At 46.1% G+C, this 27,874-nt stretch overlaps 1 protein-coding gene across 1 annotated transcript; it reads left to right on the forward strand.

Moving 5' to 3' along the window:
* Positions 1 to 27,874, forward strand: LOC120038004 (acidic amino acid decarboxylase GADL1-like; the record flags this gene model as incomplete). Its single annotated transcript, XM_038983949.1, has 9 exons — positions 1 to 153; positions 2,051 to 2,235; positions 6,590 to 6,716; positions 8,580 to 8,670; positions 8,920 to 9,029; positions 9,473 to 9,588; positions 10,974 to 11,053; positions 21,103 to 21,157; positions 27,734 to 27,874. Coding segments are annotated over exons 1-9 (936 nt in total), but the record flags the coding sequence as incomplete, so codon positions are not given.

A 27,874-nucleotide genomic window follows, 5' to 3' on the forward strand; every position in this document is an offset into this window, starting at 1 on the left:
ATGTCAAAGAAATTCTTGGTCTATAAAGGAGGCATTCTGGTTTATCTCCAAACATAATCCATTTTTTTTAAGCTGGAAGAACGGACCTGTTTGAGACCAATCAATTAAACCATAAATGAACAATGGCGCAGACGAATGAAAGACAAATAAACGGTATGTTAGACTGCCATTTCTCTAATTCCTTCGTTATTACGTGTTTGGTAGGCAAATGCAGGAGCATTTCATGTTATTTGCAAATATAAATTGATTATCATTAGCTATATCTTGAATTGAAATGTTTACTGTTCTCTCAAAATAAAAAATAAAATATGTGCACATTTTAGTGCGTTTTGCCTGGAGAATAGAAGTTGTCACAATGCCTTTAGAATGGATGTACGTCAGTGTACTATAATGTCACCCAGCGCCCTCTATCTGGTCGGGTCAGGCGTTACCTGTTCACACGCTGCTCAGCGCACAGTTCTCCGGGAAGATGGGCAGCGGGGAAAGTCGCCCTGTCAAGGTGTCTCTCTGCGGAGGTATTGAATAGAATTGACCTTTGCGTAATAAGTAGATACAATTTACACTTCATTGTTTGAAATGCGTTATTTTCATCAGTAGCCTAACTTGCTATGTTGGGGAAAGAAAGAAAGAGCCGGTCTGTCACAGAACGCACAGTGAAGACTGTCTGCCTTTTTTGAGGTAGCGTGAACCAACTGTGGGCAGGCGCTGCAAGGTGCGTCAGTAGTGCAGTAGCAGCGGGTTTCATGCATGCATCGTTCCGTTTTGCAGGTTATTGGACAGCGTATGCTAGGCTATAGGCTATAAAGAGTATGAAGTGGATGACAGTTATCCTGTCTGTCATTATTGTCTGTGTGTGGCCTGATTGGCACCGTATTCACCATATAGTGCACTACTTTAGACCAGGGCCATTTGAGTTGCAGCCCCATTCAGTCGTCAGTCAGGAATGAGCGGTTGACATTCTTGAAACACCCTTAGCCAACCGGAGACGCCAATAAATAACAGAGAGCTTACAGAATGAGTCACAGCTGAAATAAGGCTTGAGTTACAGGGTGCGTTCTAAATGGCCTCCATATTCCCTACCTAGTATTCTTATGACCAGGGCCCGTGCTCAAAAGTAGTGCACAAGAATAGGATGCCTTTTGGGATACATGTACAGTAGCAGTGTTAAAGCTGTATTAGAGGGCCATCTACAGAAGTGTGTTTCTCTGACCCAGAGACCCCTAGTCAGCTGTATTAGAGGGCCATTTACAGTAGCAGTGTTTCTCTTACCCAGAGACCCCTAGTCAGCTGTATTAGAGGGCCATCTACAGTGTTACAGCTGTATTAGAGGGTCATCTACAGTAGCAGTGTTTCTCTGACCCAGAGACCCCTAGTCAGCTGTATTAGAGGGCCATTTACAGTAGCAGTGTTTCTCTGACCCAGAGACCCCTAGTCAGACCCCAGCAAGAGAGACCACTAGAGACCCCTAGTAAGACCCCAGCAAGAGAGACCACTAGAGACCCCTAGTAAGACCCCAGCAAGAGAGACCACCAGAGACCCCTAGTAAGACCCCAGCAAGAGAGACCACCAGAGACCCCTAGTAAGACCCCAGCAAGAGAGACCACTAGAGACCCCTAGTAAGAGAGACCACCAGAGACCCCCAGTAAGACCCCAGCAAGAGAGACCACCAGAGACCCCTAGTAAGACCCCAGCAAGAGAGACCACTAGAGACCCCTAGTAAGACCCCAGCAAGAGAGACCACCAGAACCATGAACTGACCTGTTATCTCCATCTGACCCCCAGAGACCTCTAGTATTGACATTACTGTCTGTTATCTCCTTCCCCAGATACCTCTAGTATTGACATTACTGTCTGTTATCTCCTTCCCCAGATACCTCTAGTATTGACATTACTGTCTGTTATCTCCTACCCCCAGATACCTCTAGTATTGACATTACTGTCTGTTGTCTCCTACCCCCAGATACCTCTAGTATTGACATTACTGTCTGTTATCTCCTACCCCCAGATACCTCTAGTATTGACATTACTGTCTGTTATCTCCTACCCCCAGATACCTCTAGTAAGGCCTCAGCGAGCCTTGCCGAGCCCAAGGGGAAGCGGCCCCCAGTGCTTGTGGACGGCGTGACTCTGAACGGCCCCACGCTGGACATCCGGGAAGCAGAGAGCTTCCTCAGAGATGCCATGCCCATCATCATGGAGGAGGCCGTCTGGAAGGCTACTGACATCAAGGAGAAGGTAAAACATCTCTTTTCCAATTATTTCTCACACCTTGCACACCTTCCAGTCCCAGGGTGCATAAAGGAGAATGAGATCTGTTGTGAAGTATACCAGAATGCTGGAGTTTATTTGTCAAACAATAGGAAATGGACCTGTATAAGAATTTATCAGGTAAATGGCTACCTGGACTATTTGCATTAACCCCCCCCTCTTTTTTTTGTAACATTGCTGTTACTCGCTGTTTATTATCGATGCATAATCACTTTCCCCCTACCTACATGTACATATTACCTTATTTACCTCGACTAACCTGTACCCCTGCACATTGGCCTGGTACCGTACCACCTGTACATAGCCTCCTTACCTTATTTACCTGGACTAACCTGTACCCCTGCACATTGGCCTGGTACCGTACCACCTGTACATAGCCTCCTTACCTTATTTACCTGGACTAACCTGTACCCCTGCACATTGGCCTGGTACCGTACCACCTGTACATAGCCTCCTTACCTTATTTACCTGGACTAACCTGTACCCCTGCACATTGGCCTGGTACCGTACCACCTGTACATAGCCTCCTTACCTTATTTACCTGGACTAACCTGTACCCCTGCACATTGGCCTGGTACCGTACCACCTGTACATAGTCTCCTTACCTTATTTACCTCGACTAACCTGTACCCCTGCACATTGGCCTGGTACCGTACCACCTGTACATAGCCTCCTTACCTTATTTACCTGGACTAACCTGTACCCCTGCACATTGGCCTGGTACCGTACCACCTGTACATAGCCTCCTTACCTTATTTACCTGGACTAACCTGTACCCCTGCACATTGGCCTGGTACCGTACCACCTGTACATAGCCTCCTTACCTTATTTACCTGGACTAACCTGTACCCCTGCACATTGGCCTGGTACCGTACCACCTGTACATAGCCTCCTTACCTTATTTACCTGGACTAACCTGTACCCCTGCACATTGGCCTGGTACCGTACCACCTGTACATAGCCTCCTTACCTTATTTACCTGGACTAACCTGTACCCCTGCACATTGGCCTGGTACCGTACCACCTGTACATAGCCTCCTTACCTTATTTACCTGGACTAACCTGTACCCCTGCACATTGGCCTGGTACCGTACCACCTGTACATAGCCTCCTTACCTTATTTACCTGGACTAACCTGTACCCCTGCACATTGGCGTGGTACCGTACCACCTGTACATAGCCTCCTTATTTACCTGGACTAACCTGTACCCCTGCACATTGGCCTGGTACCGTACCACCTGTACATAGCCTCCTTACCTTATTTACCTGGACTAACCTGTACCCCTGCACATTGGCCTGGTACCGTACCACCTGTACATAGTCTCCTTACCTTATTTACCTGGACTAACCTGTACCCCTGCACATTGGCCTGGTACCGTACCACCTGTACATAGCCTCCTTACCTTATTTACCTGGACTAACCTGTACCCCCGCACATTGGCCTGGTACCGTACCACCTGTACATAGTCTCCTTATTGTTATTTTATTGTGTTACTTAATGTTTTATATTTTTTTTAACTTCAGTTTACTTAGTAAATATTTTCTTAACTATTTTCTTTTCTTAAAACTGCATTGTTGTTTAAAGGATCGGCCCCTTTTCTTAAATTTTCTCCTAAAATGACAAACCCAAATCTAACTGCCTGTAGCTCAGGCCCTGAAGCAAGGATATGCATATTCTTGATACCATTTGAAAGGAAAGACTCTGAAGTTTGTGGAAATGTGAAAGGAATGTAGGAGAAAATAACACATTAGATCTGGTAAAAGATAATACAAAGAAAAAAACATGCATTTTTTAAATATATTTTTTTCCACCATCATCTTTGAAATGCAAGAGAAAGGCCATTATCTGACTTAGGACTCTAGGAGCAATTTAGATGTTGGCCACTAGATGGCAGCAGTGTATGTGCAAAGTTTTAGACTGATCCATTGAACCATTGCATTTCTGTTCAAAATGTTGTATCAAGTCTTCCCAAATGTGCCTAATTGGTCAATATATACATTTTCAAGCATAACTGTGCACTCTCCTCAAACAATAGCATGGTATGTTTTCACTGTAATAGCTACTGTAAAATTTGATTTGATTTGATTTGATATACAGTACATGTTCTTTGTGGATGGTGAATAGGCCCAGGTAGTTTGTCTGTCGTCAAGGATAAGGTAAACAAACATCTAGGGGAGGGGACAGTCTGAAATGGCACCATTTTCACCATATAACTTGAAGGGTGTTTCTCAATACGCACACACTACCTCGCTCCCATACTCTCATGCTCTGAGTGCATTTTCCTGACCACGTTCTCTTGAGTACGTTGTTGTGAGGACGAGAGTGTGGAAATCACATAAAACATTACACTTGAGAAGCACTTCCCCCTTACTGTATTACCTCACGCTGCACCTCCCCATTCACTGACCCTTTCTCCAGACAGGACAATGGCAACAATAGAGACCCAACAAGATATACACAAAGCAAAACGTTTTAGATGTCAAGTCTTTGTGGGTAGCTAGCTAGCTAACAATTCTCTGTGGCTAGCTAACAGTAGTAGCAAGACAGTTAGCCCTATTGACTTACTATGGGCTTGCGATCTACACACACTACAGTGGCAAGATCAAATATTGTAGTCAGGCAACATATGAGATGTGAATAGGTAACATTTCATTCCGAAGTCGGAGTGTATTTTCTCTGGCTTCAGCTCAGTTAATGTCCGCCATTGATTTCAAGAAATGTTGTATGATTTTTAACACGGTTGCATCATATTTCTGTGCGTACTTTCCGTCGCAGCTTGCATCGATGTATGCTTCAGAATATGTACAAACGGAGTATGCATTCGAGACGTGCCCTCCGTGCTCCGGTTTTGCAAACTTTGATTTGCACTCATACTCCCACCCTCCCGTGCTCTAATTTGCGTGCTCGGAGCACGGTAGTATGCATCCCACCCTCCCGTGCTCTAATTTGCGTGCTCGGAGCACGGTAGTATGCATCCCACCCTCCCGTGCTTTAATTTGCGTGCTCGGAGCACGGTAGTATGCATCCCACCCTCCCGTGCTCTAATTTGCGTGCTCGGAGCACGGTAGTATGCATCCCACCCTCCCGTGCTTTAATTTGCGTGCTCGGAGCACGGTAGTATGCATCCCACCCTCCCGTGCTCTAATTTGCGTGCTCGGAGCACGGTAGTATGCATCCCACCCTCCCGTGCTCTAATTTGCGTGCTCGGAGCACGGTAGTATGCATCCCACCCTCCCGTGCTCTAATTTGCGTGCTCGGAGCACGGTAGTATGCATCCCACCCTCCCGTGCTCTAATTTGCGTGCTCGGAGCACGGTAGTATGCATCCCACCCTCCCGTGCTCTAATTTGCGTGCTCGGAGCACGGTAGTATGCATCCCACCCTCCCGTGCTCTAATTTGCGTGCTCGGAGCACGGTAGTATGCATCCCACCCTCCCGTGCTCTAATTTGCGTGCTCGGAGCACGGTAGTATGCATCTCACCCTCCCGTGCTCTAATGTGCGTGCTCGGAGCACGGTAGTATGCATCCCACCCTCCCGTGTTCTAATTTGCGTGCTCGGAGCACGGTAGTATGCATCCCACCCTCCCGTGTTCTAATTTGCGTGCTCGGAGCACGGTAGTATGCATCCCACCCTCCCGTGTTCTAATTTGCGTGCTCGGAGCACGGTAGTATGCATCCCACCCTCCCGTGTTCTAATTTGCGTGCTCGGAGCACGGTAGTATGCATCCCACCCTCCCGTGCTCTAATTTGCGTGCTCGGAGCACGGTAGTATGCATCCCACCCTCCCGTGTTCTAATTTGCGTGCTCGGAGCACGGTAGTATGCATCCCACCCTCCCGTGCTCTAATTTGCGTGCTCGGAGCACGGTAGTATGCATCCCACCCTCCCGTGCTCTAATTTGCGTGCTCGGAGCACGGTAGTATGCATCCCACCCTCCCGTGTTCTAATTTGCGTGCTCGGAGCACGGTAGTATGCATCCCACCCTCCCGTGCTCTAATTTGCGTGCTCGGAGCACGGTAGTATGCATCCCACCCTCCCGTGCTCTAATTTGCGTGCTCGGAGCACGGTAGTATGCATCCCACCCTCCCGTGTTCTAATTTGCGTGCTCGGAGCACGGTAGTATGCATCCCACCCTCCCGTGCTCTAATTTGCGTGCTCGGAGCACGGTAGTATGCATCCCACCCTCCCGTGTTCTAATTTGCATGCTCGGCGCACGGTAGTATGCATCCCACCCTCCCGTGCTCTAATTTGCGTGCTCGGAGCACGGTAGTATGCATTTTGAGACTCACCCAAAGTCTATTTCCCTCTCTCTCATGTAACAGGTGTGCGAGTGGCGCTCTCCAGAGCAGCTGAAGGACCTGTTAGACCTAGAGCTGAGGGAAGGAGGCGAGACACATCCCCAGATACTGCAGCGCTGTCGGGATGCCATCCGATACAGTGTCAAGACCGGTAAGGACCCAGCTCACACCCTGATTTAAAATCTAACCCCCAGACCTCAGCCAAACCCTGACCCAAACCCCCCCATCCAAACCCTGAACCAAACCCCCCCCATCCAAACCCTGACCCAAACCCCCCCATCCAAACCCTGACCCAAACCCCCCCATCCAAACCCTGACTTTCAAAACCCGAACTCTTTATAAGATACCAATGAACTTCATCCCAAACCTGTCCTAAACCCCAACCTTCTAACTTTCCAGCCCAGAGTCTCTCTTTCGCCATACGATATAGTGTCAAGACTGGTAGGAAACAGCTCAATCCTAATCCCCATGCAGCCAATCCCTAACCTTGAAAACCCCCAGCCAATCCCTAACCTTGAAAACCCCCAGCCAATCCCTAACCTTGAAAACCCCCAGCCAATCCCTAACCTTGAAAACCCCCAGCCAATCCCTAACCTTGAAAACCCCCAGCCAATCCCTAACCTTGAAAACCCCCAGCCAATCCCTAACCTAGAAAACCCCCAGCCAAACTCCACATTTAAAACCCTTGTCAACCAGGTCTGTTAACCAACTAACCTTCAAATTATCCAGCCCAGACTCCCTCTAACCCCCCAGTCAGCTATGTTACATCATTAACTAGCTAGACCCTAGTTAGCCACCCTCACTGCACTCACGCTAGCTACTGGATAATACAGGCTATAGCGACAGTAGCTTCCACCCTTCCACCCAGCGCTATCCTATCCAACCCAGGCTGTTAATCATCAAGATAGCGACAGTAGCCCATCCTTAATAACCCTCCCAGCCCCTTAACACTCCCGGCCCCTTAACACTCCCGGCCCCTTAACACTCCCGGCCCCTTAACACTCCCGGCCCCTTAACACTCCCGGCCCCTTAACACTCCCGGCCCCTTAACACTCCCGGCCCCTTAACACTCCCGGCCCCTTAAACCTCCCGGCCCCTTAACCCTCCCGGCCCCTTAACCCTCCCGGCCCCTTAACCCTCCCGGCCCCTTAACCCTCCCGGCCCCTTAACACTCCCGGCCCCTTAACACTCCCGGCCCCTTAACACTCCCGGCCCCTTAAACCTCCCGGCCCCTTAACCCTCCCGGCCCCTTAACACTCCCGGCCCCTTAACACTCCCGGCCCCTTAACACTCCCGGCCCCTTAACCCTCCCAGCCCCTGACATCTGAGCTCCCTTGACCCCCACCTAGCCTGGTCCAGCCAGACCCCAAAACACGATATGATGTACTTTATATAGAAACATTGACACAGGAAACAGGGCAAGATGGCACACTCCTCGTCTCACGTATCAATGTATGTGTCTGGAATAGACTGAGAAATGTTCCTTCGTGCCAGTGGATGCAGCATAGTGCAAGTTAAGCATCTCTGTTTCCAGATGCGACCGATAGGAGTTTGAATCGCAGGTTCTGCCGTGAATCCACAAGACTTTGCTAGCCTTGTCGAGCTAAAGCCTTTACAGATGTAAGATCTTCATTTGATCACTCTTTTGTTGCTGAGAACCTTCCTCCTTCCTGAATCTTCACGATTGACATAAATTCAGTGAAAACCCCCACACTAACACACGGTTATATTAACAGTATTCCACTTGTCTTGAAGCTAATAGCCTAAACACCAATTAAATCCTGTTGCTACAGGCATATTTTGCTGCGACAATACTGGTCAAATTAAGATCTGACAACTGTAGGTTCTTATTAGGGTTGCAAAATTACGGTAACTTTCCCAGCTTTTACAGAAATCCTGGTTGGAGTAATCTGGATTTTCTTGCTTATTCTCTCCTGATCCCGGGAATCTTCCGACCAGGATTTCTGTAAACTTAGTTGTGATTGAATCAAACGTTGTGTGTCTGTGTGTACAGGACATCCTCTGTTCTTCAACCAGCTCTATGCAGGCATGGACCCTTATTCACTAGTGGGCCGATTCATCACAGAAGCTATCAACCCCAGTCTGTGAGTATTACATCATACCATCTCATATGATCCGAGTGTCTGTCAACATGTACTCATACTCACTGTTTAATTAACCGTGCCTGACAAGGGATGTGGGATTTTAGGATTACTGCAATTATATCAATGACAACTATTTCTGCTATTCATTTCAGAAGTGTCTGTAGCTCGTTCTTGATGATTGATTGGATAGTATGTGGCTCAGGTGAGAGCAGGTGAGTCATTGACAGGACATGTTGTTTGTCTTGGCAGGTACACATACGAGGTGGCTCCAGTGTTCCTGCTGACAGAGGAGGCGGTTCTGAAGAAGATGATAGAGATCATTGGATGGCAGGAAGGAGGAGACGGCATCTTCAGCCCAGGTATGGCAACCACACAGACTGACATCTTCTTCTCCTTCTTCTTCTTCTTCATCATCTTCTTCTTCATCTTCTTCATCTTCTTCTTCATCTTCATCTTCTTCATCCTATTCTTCATCATCAACTTCTTCTTCCTTTTCTTCTTCATCGTATTCTTCATCTTCATCTTCTTCTCCTTCTTCTTCATCTTCTTCTTCATTTTCTTCTTCATCGTATTCTTCATCATCTTCTTCTTCTTCTTCATCTTCTTCATCATCTTCTTCTTCATTTTCTTCTTCATCGTATCCTTCATCTTCTTCTTCTTCATCTTCTTCTCCTTCTTCTTTATCTTCTTCTTAATTTTGTTCTTCTTCATCTTCATCTTCTTCTTCATCACCTTCTTCTTCATCTTCTTCTTCATCTTCTTCTTCTTCCTGTGATTGAGAGATTGTCTCTGTGTTCTCCAGGTGGCTCTGTGTCCAACATGTATGCTGTGAACGTGGCCAGGTACCACCACTGTCCTGATGTGAAGGTGTTGGGCCTGTCTGCCTTGCCTAGACTGGTCATGTTTACATCACAGGAGGTAAACACACACACACACACACACACACACACACACACACACACACACACACACACACACACACACACATAGCAACATGGTGTGGACCAGCCCTATGCTCCGGGTAACAGTTTGATAATGTCAGGGGTTTTGAGTGTACATGGTGTGGACCAGCACCAGTTGGTACCATTTCAAAAAACGTCTGAGAAGAGTCAATAAGCCTACTTAATACAGCTGTCAAATGATTCCAATCAGCAGCACTACCCAGTCCCAGGCTGGTCTGTATCAGGGAGTTGCTCAGTTCTTTATGATAACCTATCACAACAAGCACACAACTATCAGGGAGTTTCTCAGTTCCAGCTGTTGCTCTGAAAGACATTGACTAAATGGTTTTATAATCCCTGTGTGGGTGTAGTACTATTTACACCATACGTATTACAATCCCTGTCTGTATAGCACCTTATTCTGGATCCTGTCTAGACTGGTCATTAATATAGCATCTTATTGTGGATCCTGTCCAGACTGGTCATTAATATAGCACCTTATTGTGGATCCTGTCTAGACTGGTCATTAATATAGCACCTTATTGTGGATCCTGTCTAGACTGGTCATTAATATAGCACCTTATTGTGGATCCTGTCTAGACTGGTCATTAATATAGCACCTTATTGTGGATCCTGTCTAGACTGGTCATTAATATAGCACCTTATTGTGGATCCTGTCTAGACTGGTCATTAATATAGCACCTTATTGTGGATCCTGTCTAGACTGGTCATTAATTTAGCACCTTATTGTGGATCCTGTCTAGACTGGTCATTAATTTAGCATCTTATTGTGGATCCTGTCTAGACTGGTCATTAATATAGCACCTTATTGTGGATCCTGTACAGACTGGTCATTAATATAGCACCTTATTGTGGATCCTGTCTAGACTGGTCATTAATTTAGCATCTTATTGTGGATCCTGTCTAGACTGGTCATTAATATAGCACCTTATTGTGGATCCTGTCTAGACTGGTCATTAATATAGCACCTTATTGTGGATCCTGTCTAGACTGGTCATTAATATAGCACCTTATTGTGGATCCTGTCTAGACTGGTCATTAATATAGCACCTTATTGTGGATCCTGTCTAGACTGGTCATTAATATAGCACCTTATTGTGGATCCTGTCCAGACTGGTCATTAATATAGCACCTTATTGTGGATCCTGTCTAGACTGGTCATTAATATAGCACCTTATTGTGGATCCTGTCTAGACTGGTCATTAATTTAGCACCTTATTGTGGATCCTGTCCAGACTGGTCATTAATATAGCACCTTATTGTGGATCCTGTCCAGACTAGTCATTTTGTTGATTAACCAGTTCTCCCTCAGTGACATGTTTCTCTCATTGTTCTTTTCAGTGTCATTACTCTGTTGCCAAAGCAGCAGCTTTCCTGGGAATTGGCACCAACAATGTTTATGTGATCCCGTCAGATAAGAGGTATGCTGCTTACTGCTGGTTACTGCTGGTTACTGCTACAGTTACACGGTTACTGCTAGTTACTGCTACAGTTACTGCTGGTTACTGCTGGTTACTGCTGGTTACTGCTGGTTACTGCTACAGTTACACGGTTACTGCTGGTTACTGCTACAGTTACACTGGTTACTGCTAGTTACTGCTACAGTTACACGGTTACTGCTACAGTTACACTGGTTACTGCTACAGTTACACTGGTTACTGCTAGTTACTGCTGGTTACTGCTAGTTACTGCTACAGTTACACGGTTACTGCTGGTTACAGCTGCTTACTGCTGGTCACTGCTACATTTACACTGGTTACTGCTGGTTACTGCTGGTTACTGCTACAGTTACCCGGTTACTGCTGCTTACTGCTGGTTACTGCTACAGTTACACGGTTACTGCTAGTTACTGCTGGTTACTGCTACAGTTACACGGTTACTGCTAGTTACTGCTGGTTACTGCTACAGTTACCCGGTTACTGCTGCTTACTGCTGGTTACTGCTACAGTTACACGGTTACTGCTAGTTACTGCTGGTTACTGCTACAGTTACACAGTTACGTTGGTTACTGCTACAATTACACAGTTACTGCTAGTTACTGCTGGTTACTGCTACAGTTACACGGTTACTGCTGGTTACTGCTACAGTTACACTGTTACTGCTGGTTACTGCTGGTTACTGCTACAGTTACACGGTTACTGCTAGTTACTGCTGGTTACTGCTGGTAACTGCTACAGTTACTGCTGGTTACTGCTGGTTACTGCTGGTTACTGCTACAGTTACTGCTGGTTACTGCTGGATACTACTACAGTTACACGGTTACTGCTGGTTACTGCTGGTTACTGCTGGTTACTGCTGGTTACTGCTACAGTTACACGGTTACTGCTAGTTACTGCTGGTTACTGCTGGTTACTGCTGGTTACTGCTACAGTTACTGCTGGTTACTGCTGGTTACTGCTGGTTACTGCTACAGTTACTGCTGGTTACTGCTGGTTACTACTACAGTTACACGGTTACTGCTGGTTACTGCTGGTTACTGCTACAGTTACTGCTGGTTACTGCTGGTTACTGCTACAGTTACACGGTTCCTGCTGGTTCCTGCTACAGTTACACAGTTACTGCTGGTTACTGCTGGTTACTGCTAGTTACTGCTACAGTTACACGGTTACTGCTAGTTACTGCTACAGTTACTGCTGGTTACTGCTGGTTACTGCTGGTTACTGCTACAGTTACTGCTGGTTACTGCTGGTTCCTGCTACAGTTACTGCTGGTTACTGCTGGTTACTGCTGGTTACTGCTGGTTCCTGCTACAGTTACTGCTGGTTACTGCTGGTTACTGCTGGTTCCTGCTACAGTTACTGCTGGTTACTGCTGGTTACTGCTGGTTACTGCTGGTTACTGCTACAGTTACTGCTGGATACTGCTACAGTTACTGCTGGTTACTGCTACAGTTACTGCTGGTTACTGCTGGTTACTGCTGGATACTGCTGGTTACTGCTACAGTTACTGCTGGTTACTGCTAGTTACTGCTAGTTACTGCTACAGTTACTGCTGGTTACTGCTAGTTACTGCTACAGTTACTGCTGGTTACTGCTGGTTACTGCTGGTTACTGCTGGTTACTGCTAGTTACTGCTACAGTTACTGCTGGTTACTGCTAGTTACTGCTACAGTTACTGCTGGTTACTGCTGGTTACTGCTGGTTACTGCTAGTTACTGCTACAGTTACTGCTGGATACTGCTGGATACTGCTGGTTACTGCTGGTTACTGCTAGTTACTGCTACAGTTACTGCTGGTTACTGCTAGTTACTGCTACAGTTACTGCTGGTTACTGCTAGTTACTGCTACAGTTACTGCTGGTTACTGCTACAGTTACTGCTGGTTACTGCTGGATACTGCTGGTTACTGCTACAGTTACTGCTGGTTACTGCTAGTTACTGCTAGTTACTGCTACAGTTACTGCTGGTTACTGCTACAGTTACTGCTGGTTACTGCTGGTTACTGCTGGATACTGCTGGTTACTGCTACAGTTACTGCTGGTTACTGCTACAGTTACTGCTGGTTACTGCTGGTTACTGCTGGATACTGCTGGTTACTGCTGGTTACTGCTACAGTTACTGCTGGTTACTGCTACAGTTACTGCTGGATACTGCTAGTTACTGCTAGTTACTGCTAGTTACTGCTGGTTACTGCTACAGTTACTGCTGGTTACTGCTACAGTTACTGCTGGATACTGCTAGTTACTGCTGGTTACTGCTAGTTACTGCTAGTTACTGCTACAGTTACTGCTACAGTTACTGCTACAGTTACTGCTGGTTACTGCTACAGTTACTGCTGGATACTGCTAGTTACTGCTAGTTACTGCTAGTTACTGCTAGTTACTGCTAGTTACTGCTAGTTACTGCTGGTTACTGCTACAGTTACTGCTGGTTACTGCTAGTTACTGCTGGTTACTGCTGGATACTGCTGGTTACTGCTACAGTTACTGCTGGTTACTGCTAGTTACTGCTACAGTTACTGCTAGTTACTGCTACAGTTACTGCTGGTTACTGCTAGTTACTGCTACAGTTACTGCTGGATACTGCTGGTTACTACTACAGTTACTGCTGGTTACTGCTGGTTACTGCTACAGTTACTGCTGGATACTGCTGGTTACTGCTGGTTACTGCTGGTTACTGCTAGTTACTGCTGGTTACTGCTGGATACTGCTACAGTTACTGCTGGTTACTGCTACAGTTACTGCTGGTTACTGCTGGTTACTGCTACAGTTACTGCTGGTTACTGCTGGTTACTGCTACAGTTACTGCTGGTTACTGCTACAGTTACTGCTGGATACTGCTGGTTACTGCTGGTTACTGCTACAGTTACTGCTGGTTACTGCTGGTTACTGCTACAGTTACTGCTGGTTACTGCTGGATACTGCTGGTTACTGCTGGTTACTGCTACAGTTACTGCTGGTTACTGCTGGTTACTGCTACAGTTACTGCTGGTTACTGCTGGTTACTGCTACAGTTACTGCTGGTTACTGCTGGTTACTGCTACAGTTACTGCTGGTTACTGCTGGATACTGCTGGTTACTGCTGGTTACTGCTACAGTTACTGCTGGTTACTGCTGGTTACTGCTACAGTTACTGCTAGTTACTGCTACAGTTACTGCTGGTTACTGCTGGATACTGCTACAGTTACTGCTGGATACTGCTGGTTACTGCTGGTTACTGCTACAGTTACTGCTGGTTACTGCTACAGTTACTGCTAGTTACTGCTACAGTTACTGCTAGTTACTGCTGGTTACTGCTACAGTTACTGCTGGTTACTGCTGGATACTGCTGGTTACTGCTGGTTACTGCTACAGTTACTGCTGGTTACTGCTGGTTACTGCTACAGTTACTGCTGGTTACTGCTGGTTACTGCTACAGTTACTGCTGGTTACTGCTGGTTACTGCTACAGTTACTGCTGGTTACTGCTGGATACTGCTGGTTACTGCTGGTTACTGCTACAGTTACTGCTGGTTACTGCTGGTTACTGCTACAGTTACTGCTACAGTTACTGCTGGTTACTGCTGGTTACTGCTACAGTTACTGCTACAGTTACTGCTGGTTACTGCTGGTTACTGCTAGTTACTGCTACAGTTACTGCTGGTTACTGCTGGTTACTGCTACAGTTACTGCTACAGTTACTGCTGGTTACTGCTGGATACTGCTACAGTTACTGCTGGATACTGCTGGTTACTGCTGGTTACTGCTACAGTTACTGCTGGTTACTGCTGGTTACTGCTACAGTTACTGCTAGTTACTGCTACAGTTACTGCTGGTTACTGCTGGATACTGCTACAGTTACTGCTGGATACTGCTGGTTACTGCTGGTTACTGCTACAGTTACTGCTGGATACTGCTGGATACTGCTGGTTACTGCTGGTTACTGCTACAGTTACTGCTGGATACTGCTAGTTACTGCTGGTTCCTGCTGGATACTGCTACAGTTACTGCTGGTTACTGCTGGTTACTGCTGGATACTGCTACAGTTACTGCTGGTTACTGCTGGATACTGCTGGATACTGCTACAGTTACTGCTGGATACTGCTACAGTTACTGCTGGATACTGCTGGTTACTGCTGGTTACTGCTGGATACTGCTACAGTTACTGCTAGTTACTGCTACAGTTACTGCTGGTTACTGCTGGATACTGCTACAGTTACTGCTGGTTACTGCTGGTTACTGCTGGTTACTGCTGGTTACTGCTACAGTTACACGATTACTGCTGGTTCCTGCTACAGTTACACAGTTACTGCTGGTTACTGCTAGTTACTGCTAGTTACTGCTGGATACTGCTACAGTTACTGCTGGTTACTGCTGGATACTGCTACAGTTACTGCTGGATACTGCTACAGTTACTGCTGGATACTGCTACAGTTACTGCTGGTTACTGCTGGTTACTGCTGGATACTGCTACAGTTACTGCTGGATACTGCTACAGTTACTGCTGGTTACTGCTGGTTACTGCTACAGTTACTGCTACAGTTACTGCTACAGTTACTGCTGGATACTGCTACAGTTACTGCTGGTTACTGCTACAGTTACTGCTGGTTACTGCTGGTTACTGCTGGTTACTGCTACAGTTACTGCTACAGTTACTGCTACAGTTACTGCTACAGTTACTGCTACAGTTACTGCTGGATACTGCTACAGTTACTGCTGGTTACTGCTACAGTTACTGCTGGTTACTGCTACAGTTACTGCTGGTTACTGCTACAGTTACTGCTGGTTACTGCTACAGTTACTGCTGGTTACTACTACAGTTACTGCTGGTTACTGCTACAGTTACACAGTTACTGCTGGTTACTGCTACAGTTACTGCTAGTTACTGCTGGTTACTGCTACAGTTACTGCTGGTTACTACTACAGTTACTGCTGGTTACTGCTGGTTACTGCTGGTTACTGCTGGTTACTACTACAGTTACTGCTACAGTTACTGCTACAGTTACTGCTACAGTTACTGCTGGATACTGCTACAGTTACTGCTACAGTTACTGCTGGTTACTGCTACAGTTACTGCTACAGTTACTGCTGGTTACTGCTACAGTTACTGCTGGTTACTGCTACAGTTACTGCTGGTTACTGCTACAGTTACTGCTGGTTACTGCTACAGTTACTGCTGGTTACTGCTACAGTTACTGCTGGTTACTGCTACAGTTACTGCTACAGTTACTGCTACAGTTACTGCTACAGTTACTGCTGGTTACTGCTACAGTTACTGCTACAGTTACTGCTACAGTTACTGCTGTTTACTGCTACAGTTACTGCTGGTTACTGCTACAGTTACTGCTGGTTACTACTACAGTTACTGCTGGTTACTGCTACAGTTACTGCTACAGTTACTGCTACAGTTACTGCTGGTTACTGCTACAGTTACTGCTGGTTACTGCTACAGTTACTGCTGGTTACTGCTACAGTTACTGCTGGTTACTACTACAGTTACTGCTGGTTACTACTACAGTTACTGCTGGTTACTGCTGGTTACTGCTACAGTTACTGCTACAGTTACTGCTGGTTACTGCTACAGTTACTGCTGGTTACTGCTACAGTTACTGCTGGTTACTACTACAGTTACTGCTGGTTACTACTACAGTTACTGCTGGTTACTGCTGGTTACTGCTAGTTACTGCTGGTTACTGCTACAGTTACTGCTGGTTACTGCTACAGTTACTGCTACAGTTACTGCTGGTTACTGCTGGTTACTACTACAGTTACTGCTGGTTACTGCTGGTTACTACTACAGTTACTGCTGGTTACTGCTGGTTACTACTACAGTTACTGCTGGTTACTGCTACAGTTACTGCTGGTTACTGCTGGTTACTGCTACAGTTACTGCTGGTTACTGCTGGTTACTGCTACAGTTACTGCTGGTTACTGCTGGTTACTGCTACAGTTACTGCTGGATACTGCTACAGTTACTGCTGGTTACTGCTGGATACTGCTACAGTTACTGCTACAGTTACTGCTGGTTACTGCTGGTTACTGCTACAGTTACTGCTGGTTACTGCTGGTTACTGCTACAGTTACTGCTGGATACTGCTACAGTTACTGCTGGTTACTGCTGGATACTGCTACAGTTACTGCTAGTTACTGCTAGTTACTGCTACAGTTACTGCTACAGTTACTGCTAGTTACTGCTACAGTTACTGCTGGTTACTGCTGGATACTGCTACAGTTACTGCTGGTTACTGCTGGTTACTGCTACAGTTACTGCTACAGTTACTGCTGGATACTGCTACAGTTACTGCTGGTTACTGCTGGATACTGCTACAGTTACTGCTGGTTACTGCTGGATACTGCTACAGTTACTGCTGGTTACTGCTACAGTTACTGCTGGTTACTGCTGGTTACTGCTGGTTACTGCTGGTTACTGCTGGATACTGCTACAGTTACTGCTGGATACTGCTGGTTACTGCTACAGTTACTGCTGGTTACTGCTGGTTACTGCTGGTTACTGCTGGTTACTGCTGGATACTGCTACAGTTACTGCTGGTTACTGCTGGTTACTGCTACAGTTACTGCTAGTTACTGCTACAGTTACTGCTGGTTACTGCTACAGTTACTGCTACAGTTACTGCTGGTTACTGCTACAGTTACTGCTGGTTACTGCTGGTTACTGCTGGTTACTGCTGGATACTGCTACAGTTACTGCTGGATACTGCTGGTTACTGCTGGTTACTGCTACAGTTACTGCTGGTTACTGCTACAGTTACTGCTAGTTACTGCTGGTTACTGCTACAGTTACACAGTTACTGCTGGTTACTGCTACAGTTACTGCTAGTTACTGCTGGTTACTGCTACAGTTACTGCTGGTTACTGCTAGTTACTGCTAGTTACTGCTGGTTACTGCTACAGTTACTGCTAGTTACTGCTGGTTACTGCTAGTTACTGCCACAGTTACTGCTGGTTACTGCTACAGTTACTGCTAGTTACTGCTGGTTACTGCTACAGTTACTGCTAGTTACTGCTACAGTTACTGCTACAGTTACTGCTGGTTACTGCTGGTTACTGCTACAGTTACTGCTAGTTACTGCTGGTTACTGCTGGTTACTGCTAGTTACTGCTACAGTTACTGCTACAGTTACTGCTAGTTACTGCTGGTTACTGCTACAGTTACTGCTACAGTTACTGCTGGTTACTGCTACAGTTACTGCTGGTTACTGCTGGTTACTGCTACAGTTACTGCTAGTTACTGCTGGTTACTGCTGGTTACTGCTAGTTACTGCTACAGTTACTGCTAGTTACTGCTGGTTACTGCTACAGTTACTGCTACAGTTACTGCTACAGTTACTGCTGGTTACTGCTACAGTTACTGCTGGTTACTGCTGGTTACTGCTACAGTTACTGCTGGTTACTGCTGGTTACTACTACAGTTACTGCTGGATACTGCTGGTTACTGCTGGTTACTGCTGGATACTGCTACAGTTACTGCTGGTTACTGCTGGTTACTGCTGGATACTGCTACAGTTACTGCTGGATACTGCTGGTTACTGCTGGATACTGCTGGTTACTGCTGGATACTGCTACAGTTACTGCTGGATACTGCTGGTTACTGCTAGTTACTGCTACAGTTACTGCTGGTTACTGCTACAGTTACTGCTAGTTACTGCTGGTTACTGCTACAGTTACTGCTAGTTACTGCTGGTTACTGCTACAGTTACTGCTACAGTTACTGCTGGTTACTGCTACAGTTACTGCTGGTTACTGCTAGTTACTGCTAGTTACTGCTGGTTACTGCTACAGTTACTGCTAGTTACTGCTGGTTACTGCTACAGTTACTCCTGGTTACTGCTACAGTTACTGCTGGTTACTGCTACAGTTACTGCTGGTTACTGCTGGTTACTGCTAGTTACTGCTACAGTTACTGCTGGTTACTGCTACAGTTACTGCTAGTTACTGCTACAGTTACTGCTACAGTTACTGCTGGTTACTGCTGGTTACTGCTACAGTTACTGCTAGTTACTGCTGGTTACTGCTGGTTACTGCTAGTTACTGCTACAGTTACTGCTACAGTTACTGCTAGTTACTGCTGGTTACTGCTACAGTTACTGCTAGTTACTGCTGGTTACTGCTACAGTTACTGCTAGTTACTGCTACAGTTACTGCTGGTTACTGCTACAGTTACTGCTGGTTACTGCTGGTTACTGCTACAGTTACTGCTGGTTACTGCTGGTTACTGCTGGTTACTGCTGGTTACTGCTACAGTTACTGCTGGTTACTGCTGGTTACTGCTGGTTACTGCTGGATACTGCTAGTTACTGCTAGTTACTGCTGGATACTGCTGGTTACTGCTACAGTTACTGCTACAGTTACACGATTACTGCTGGTTACTGCTAGTTACTGCTAGTTACTGCTACAGTTACACGATTACTGCTAGTTCCTGCTACAGTTACACAGTTACTGCTGGTTACTGCTAGTTACTGCTAGTTACTGCTAGTTACTGCTACAGTTACTGCTAGTTACTGCTACAGTTACTGCTGGTTACTGCTGGTTACTGCTACAGTTACTGCTGGTTACTGCTGGTTACTGCTGGTTACTGCTACAGTTACTGCTAGTTACTGCTACAGTTACTGCTGGTTACTGCTGGTTACTGCTACAGTTACTGCTGGTTACTGCTAGTTACTGCTGGTTACTGCTACAGTTACTGCTAGTTACTGCTGGTTACTGCTAGTTACTGCTGGTTACTGCTAGTTACTGCTGGTTACTGCTAGTTACTGCTGGTTACTGCTACAGTTACTGCTAGTTACTGCTACAGTTACTGCTGGTTACTGCTGGTTACTGCTGGTTACTGCTACAGCTACTGCTGGTTACTGCTGGTTACTGCTGGTTACTGCTGGATACTGCTAGTTACTGCTAGTTACTGCTGGATACTGCTGGTTACTGCTACAGTTACTGCTACAGTTACACGATTACTGCTGGTTACTGCTGGTTACTGCTAGTTACTGCTAGTTACTGCTACAGTTACACGATTACTGCTGGTTCCTGCTACAGTTACACAGTTACTGCTGGTTACTGCTAGTTACTGCTAGTTACTGCTAGTTACTGCTACAGTTACTGCTAGTTACTGCTACAGTTACACAGTTACTGCTGGTTACTGCTAGTTACTGCTAGTTACTGCTAGTTACTGCTAGTTACTGCTACAGTTACTGCTAGTTACTGCTACAGTTACACAGTTACTGCTGGTTACTGCTAGTTACTGCTAGTTACTGTTAGTTCCTGCTACAGTTACTGCTAGTTACTGCTGGTTACTGCTAGTTACTGCTGGTTACTGCTGGTTACTGCTACAGTTACTGCTAGTTACTGCTACAGTTACACAGTTACTGCTGGTTACTGCTAGTTACTGCTGGTTACTACTACAGTTACTGCTAGTTACTGCTACAGTTACACAGTTACTGCTGGTTACTGCTACAGTTACACAGTTACTGCTGGTTACTGCTAGTTACTGCTAGTTACTATTAGTTCCTGCTACAGTTACTGCTGGTTCCTGCTACAGTTACTGCTAGTTACTGCTGGTTACTGCTAGTTACTGCTAGTTACTGCTGGTTACTGCTACAGTTACTGCTAGTTACTGCTACAGTTACACAGTTACTGCTGGTTACTGCTAGTTACTGCTAGTTACTGCTGGTTACTACTACAGTTACTGCTAGTTACTGCTACAGTTACACAGTTACTGCTGGTTACTGCTACAGTTACACAGTTACTGCTGGTTACTGCTAGTTACTGCTAGTTACTATTAGTTCCTGCTACAGTTACTGCTGGTTCCTGCTACAGTTACTGCTGGTTACTGCTGGTTACTGCTAGTTACTGCTGGTTACTGCTGGTTACTGCTGGTTACTACTACAGTTCCTGCTAGTTACTGCTACAGTTACACGGTTACTTCCACTGTCCACACCACAAGCTTCTGTTGTCACTGTCCACAATGACTGACCTGCGTCACTATGACACCTGGGTTTTTACTAATCCTTGTTAATCTTTCTTTCTGTGTCTTTGTTTCTCAGAGGGAAGATGATTCCAGCGGAGTTTGAGAAGCAAGTACAGAGAGCCAAAGATGAGGTGAGAAGGAGAACTATGAATGGAGTCAGCAAGGTTGTTTGGTGTCAGATATGTTATGTAACACATTCGGGAACTGGGAACTGCTGTTGATTATACCCATGGTGAAGGTTAGGGAACTGCTGTTGATTATACCCATGGTGAAGGTGCTGTTGATTATACCCATGGTGAAGGTGCTGTTGATTATACCCATGGTGAAGGTGCTGTTGATTATACCCATGGTGAAGGTGCTGTTGATTATACCCATGGTGAAGGTGCTGTTGATTATACCCATGGTGAAGGTGCTGTTGATTATACCCATGGTGAAGGTGCTGTTGATTATACCCATGGTGAAGGTGCTGTTGATTATACCCATTGGGAGGGTTATTTGGGTTTTAGAGTGACACATATATGTTGTGTGTAGTGGTGTATAGTATTAGTAACCAGGGTGATGGAGTAACAGTATATTGTTGTCCTCTGATGGTGTATAGTATTAGTAACTGTCACGATCGTGTGGAGGAGAGACGGACCAAAACGCAGCATGTGGAAAATAAGCCATCTTCCTTTTATTATAGAAGGCAAAACAAAACAAAACACTTACAAACTAACAAAACAATAAACGACCGTGAAGCTAATAAACGTAGTGCACACACACAGGCTACAAACGTTCAGACATAGACAATTCCCCACAACAAACTAAAGCCTATGGCTACCTTAAATATGGCTCCCAATCAGAGACAACAGAAACCAGCTGTCTCTAATTGGGAACCCATTCAGGCAACCATAGACTTTCCTAGACAACTACACACAACATAGACACAGCTAGACAACTATACTAAACATAAACCCAACTACTCTAAATAAACCCCCTAAACCTTACAATCACCCTGGACACTACAAAACCCATGTCACACCCTGACCTAACTAAAATAATAAAGAAAACAAAGAATACTAAGGCCAGGGCGTGACATAGCCCCCCCCTTAAGGTGCGAACTCCGGGCGCACCAGCACAAAGTCTAGGGGAGGGTCTGGGTGGGCATCTAACCACGGTGGTGGCTCAGGCTCAGGGCGAGGTCCCCACCCCACCATAGTCAATCCCAGCTTATATCTCCCCCTACAAATGACCACCCTCATATTACCCCCACTTAATCTTTTGGGTAACATCGACACAAGGGGCAGCACCGGGATAGAGGAATAGCTCAGGACAGAGGGATAGCTCAGGACAGAGGGATAGCTCAGGATAGAGAGGTAGCTCAGGATAGAGGGGCAACTCAGGATAGAGGGGCAACTCAGGATAGAGGGGCAACTCCGGACTGAAAGGCAGCTCCGGACAGAGAGACAGCTCTGGACTGAGGGGCAGTTCTGGAGAAATAGCCGCTCTGGGCTGAGGGACAGCTCATGACTGGCTGACGGCTCTGGACGCTCATGGCTGGCTGACGGCTCTGGACGCTCATGGCTGGCTGACGGCTCTGGACGCTCATGGCTCACTGACGGCTCTGGCAGATCCTGTCTGGTTGGCGACTCTGGCAGATCCTGTCTGGTTGGCGGCTCTGGCAGATCCTGTCTGGTTGGCGTCTCTGGCAGATCCTGACTGACGAATGGCTCTAGCGGCTCCTGACTGACTATCGGCTCTGACGGCTCGGGACAGACGGGCGGCTCTACTGGCTCGGGACAGACGGATGGCTCAGACGGCACTGGGCAGACGGATGGCTCAGACGGCGCTGGGGAGACGGATGGCTCAGACGGCGCTGGGGAGACGGATGGCTCAGACGGCGCTGGGGAGACGGATGGCTCAGACGGCGCTGGGGAGACGGATGGCTCAGACGGCGCTGGGGAGACGGATGGCTCAGACGGCGCTGGGGAGACGGATGGCTCAGACGGCGCTGGGGAGACGGATGGCTCAGACGGCGCTGAGGAGACGGATGGCTCAGACTGATCCTGTCTGGCGGAAGGCTTTAGCGGCTCCTGTCTGGCGGAAGGCTCTAGCGGCTCCTGTCTGGCGGAAGGCTCTAGCGGCTCCTGTCTGGCGGAAGGCTCTGTAGGCTCATGGCAGACGGGCGGCTTTGCAGGCTCATGGCAGACGGGCGGCTTTGAAGGCTCAATACAGACGGGCAGTTCAGTCACCGTTGGGCAGACGGCAGACTCTGGCCGGCTGAGACGCACTGTAGGCCTGGTGCGTGGTGCCGGAACTGGAGGTACCGGGCTAAGGACACGCACCTTCAGGCTAGTGCGGGGAACAACAGGGCACACTGAGTTCTCAAGGCGCACTATATGCCTGGTGCGTGGTACCGGACTGATGGCACGCACCTCAGGACGAGTGCGGGGAGAAATAACAGTGTGTACAGGACTCAGGAGACGCACAGGTGGCTTAGTGCGTGGTGCCGGAACTGGAGGTACCGGGCTAGAGACACGCACCATAGGGAGAGTGCGTGGAGGAGGAACAGGGCTCTGAAAACGCACTGGAAGCCTGGTGCGTGGTGTAGGCACTGGTGGTACTAGGCTGGGGCGGGGAGGTGGCGCCGGAAATACCGGACCGTGCAGGCGTACTGGCTCCCTTGAGCACCGAGCCTGCCCAACCTTACCTGGTTGAATGCTCCCCGTCGCCCGACCAGTGCGGGGAGGTGGAATAACCCGCACCGGTCTATGTAGGCGAACCGGGGACACCATGCGTAAGGCTGGTGCCATGTAAGCCGGCCCAAGGAGACGTACTGGTGGCCAGATATGTAGGGCCGGCTTCATGACATTTGGCTCAATGCCCAATCTAGCCCTACCAGTGCGGGGAGGTGGAATAACCCGCACTGGGCTATGCACCCGTACAGGAGACACCGTGCGCTCTACTGCGTAACACGGCATCTGCCCGTACTCCCGCTCTCCACGGTTAGCCTGGGAAGTGGGCGCAGGTCTCCTACCTGCCCTTGGCCCACTACCTCTTAGCCCCCCCCCAAGAAATTTTTGGGTAGTACTCACGGGCTTTTCAGGCTTCCAGCCACCTCTCCTTGCTGCCTCCTCATATCTCCGCCTCTCTGCCTTCGCTGCCTCCAGCTCAGCTTTGGGGCGTTTATATTCTCCTGGTATTTCTCGGTCCAGAATTTCCTCCCAATTCCAATAGTCCAGTGTAGGTGGGTCCTGTTGTTGTTGCACACGCTGCTTGATCCGATGTTGGTGGGGAATTCTGTCACGATCGTGTGGAGGAGAGACGGACCAAAACGCAGCATGTGGAAAATAAGCCATCTTCCTTTTATTATAGAAGAAGGCAAAACGAAACAAAACACTTACAAACTAACAAAACAATAAACGACCGTGAAGCTAATAAACGTAGTGCACACACACAGGCTACAAACGTTCAGACATAGACAATTCCCCACAACAAACTAAAGCCTATGGCTACCTTAAATATGGCTCCCAATCAGAGACAACAGAAACCAGCTGTCTCTAATTGGGAACCCATTCAGGCAACCATAGACTTTCCTAGACAACTACACACAACATAGACACAGCTAGACAACTATACTAAACATAAACCCAACTACTCTAAATAAACCCCCTAAACCTTACAATCACCCTGGACACTACAAAACCCACATAAATACCCATGTCACACCCTGACCTAACTAAAATAATAAAGAAAACAAAGAATACTAAGGCCAGGGCGTGACAGTAACCAGGGTGATGGAGTAACAGTATATTGTTGTCCTCTGATGGTGTATAGTATTAATGACCAGGATGATGGAGTAACATTATATTGTTGTCCTCTGATGGTGTATAGTATTAATGACCAGTATGATGGAGTAACATTATATTGTTGTCCTCTGATGGTGTATAGTATTAATGACCAGGGTGATGGAGTAACAGTATATTGTTGTCCTCTGATGGTGTATAGTATTAATGACCAGGGTGATGGAGTAACATTATATTGTTGTCCTCTGATGGTGTATAGTATTAATGACCAGGGTGATGGAGTAACAGTATATTGTTGTCCTCTGATGGTGTATAGTATTAATGACCAGTATGATGGAGTAACATTATATTGTTGTCCTCTGATGGTGTATAGTATTAATGACCAGGGTGATGGAGTTACATTATATTGTTGTCCTCTGATGGTGTATAGTATTAATGACCAGGGTGATGGAGTTACATTATATTGTTGTCCTCTGATGGTGTATAGTATTAATGACCAGGGTGATGGAGTAACATTATATTGTTGTCCTCTGATGGTGTATAGTATTAATGACCAGGGTGATGGAGTACCAGTATATTGTTGTCCTCTGATGGTGTATAGTATTAATGACCAGGGTGATGGAGTTACATTATATTGTTGTCCTCTGATGGTGTATAGTATTAATGACCAGGATGATGGAGTAACAGTATATTGTTGTCCTCTGATGGTGTATAGTATTAATGACCAGGATGATGGAGTACCAGTATATTGTTGTCCTCTGATGGTGTATAGTATTAATGACCAGGGTGATGGAGTAACAGTATATTGTTGTCCTCTGATGGTGTATAGTATTAATGACCAGTATGATGGAGTAACAGTATATTGTTGTCCTCTGATGGTGTATAGTATTAATGACCAGGGTGATGGAGTAACAGTATATTGTTGTCCTCTGATGGTGTATAGTATTAATGACCAGTATGATGGAGTAACATTATATTGTTGTCCTCTGATGGTGTATAGTATTAATGACCAGGGTGATGGAGTAACAGTATATTGTTGTCCTCTGATGGTGTATAGTATTAATGACCAGGGTGATGGAGTTACATTATATTGTTGTCCTCTGATGGTGTATAGTATTAATGACCAGGGTGATGGAGTTACATTATATTGTTGTCCTCTGATGGTGTATAGTATTAATGACCAGGGTGATGGAGTTACATTATATTGTTGTCCTCTGATGGTTATTAATGACCAGTATGATGGAGTAACAGTATATTGTTGTCCTCTGATGGTGTATAGTATTAATGACCAGGGTGATGGAGTTACATTATATTGTTGTCCTCTGATGGTGTATAGTATTAATGACCAGTATGATGGAGTAACAGTATATTGTTGTCCTCTGATGGTGTATAGTATTAATGACCAGTATGATGGAGTAACAGTATATTGGTGTCCTCTGATGGTGTATAGTATTAATGACCAGTATGATGGAGTAACAGTATATTGTTGTCCTCTGATGGTGTATAGTATTAATGACCAGGATGATGGAGTAACAGTATATTGTTGTCCTCTGATGGTGTATAGTATTAATGACCAGGGTGATGGAGTAACAGTATATTGTTGTCCTCTGATGGTGTATAGTATTAATGACCAGGGTGATGGAGTTACATTATATTGTTGTCCTCTGATGGTGTATAGTATTAATGACCAGGGTGATGGAGTTACATTATATTGTTGTCCTCTGATGGTTATTAATGACCAGTATGATGGAGTAACAGTATATTGTTGTCCTCTGATGGTGTATAGTATTAATGACCAGGGTGATGGAGTAACAGTATATTGTTGTCCTCTGATGGTGTATAGTATTAATGACCAGGGTGATGGAGTAACAGTATATTGTTGTCCTCTGATGGTGTATAGTATTAATGACCAGGGTGATGGAGTAACATTATATTGTTGTCCTCTGATGGTGTATAGTATTAATGACCAGGATGATGGAGTAACAGTATATTGTTGTCCTCTGATGGTGTATAGTATTAATGACCAGGGTGATGGAGTTACATTATATTGTTGTCCTCTGATGGTGTATAGTATTAATGACCAGGGTGATGGAGTTACATTATATTGTTGTCCTCTGATGGTGTATAGTATTAATGACCAGGGTGATGGAGTAACAGTATATTGTTGTCCTCTGATGGTGTATAGTATTAATGACCAGGGTGATGGAGTAACAGTATATTGTTGTCCTCTGATGGTGTATAGTATTAATGATCAGTATGATGGAGTAACAGTATATTGTTGTCCTCTGATGGTGTATAGTATTAATGACCAGGGTGATGGAGTAACAGTATATTGTTGTCCTCTGATGGTGTATAGTATTAATGACCAGGGTGATGGAGTAACAGTATATTGTTGTCCTCTGATGGTGTATAGTATTAATGACCAGGATGATGGAGTAACAGTATATTGTTGTCCTCTGATGGTGTATAGTATTAATGACCAGGGTGATGGAGTAACATTATATTGTTGTCCTCTGATGGTGTATAGTATTAATGACCAGGGTGATGGAGTTACATTATATTGTTGTCCTCTGATGGTGTATAGTATTAATGACCAGGGTGATGGAGTTACATTATATTGTTGTCCTCTGATGGTGTATAGTATTAATGACCAGGGTGATGGAGTTACATTATATTGTTGTCCTCTGATGGTGTATAGTATTAATGACCAGGGTGATGGAGTTACATTATATTGTTGTCCTCTGATGGTGTATAGTATTAATGACCAGGGTGATGGAGTAACAATCCCACTGGGCACAGATGTCAATTCACCGTCTGCTCCACGTTGGTTTAATGTAATGTCATTGAGATGACGTGGACACGACGTTGATTCAACCAGTGTGTGCCCAGGTGGGGTTATATTGTTGTTGTTGTTGTTGACAGGGAGCGTTGCCCTTCATGGTGAACGCCACAGCAGGGACCACCGTACTAGGGGCCTTCGACCCGCTGGAGGAGATAGCTGACATCTGTGAACGACACAATCTATGGATGCATGTAGATGTAAGTGGATCTTCATTAAAGATC

This window comes from Salvelinus namaycush, unplaced genomic scaffold (assembly GCF_016432855.1).
Source record: "Salvelinus namaycush isolate Seneca unplaced genomic scaffold, SaNama_1.0 Scaffold2027, whole genome shotgun sequence".
Taxonomy (NCBI): Eukaryota; Metazoa; Chordata; class Actinopteri; order Salmoniformes; family Salmonidae; genus Salvelinus; species Salvelinus namaycush.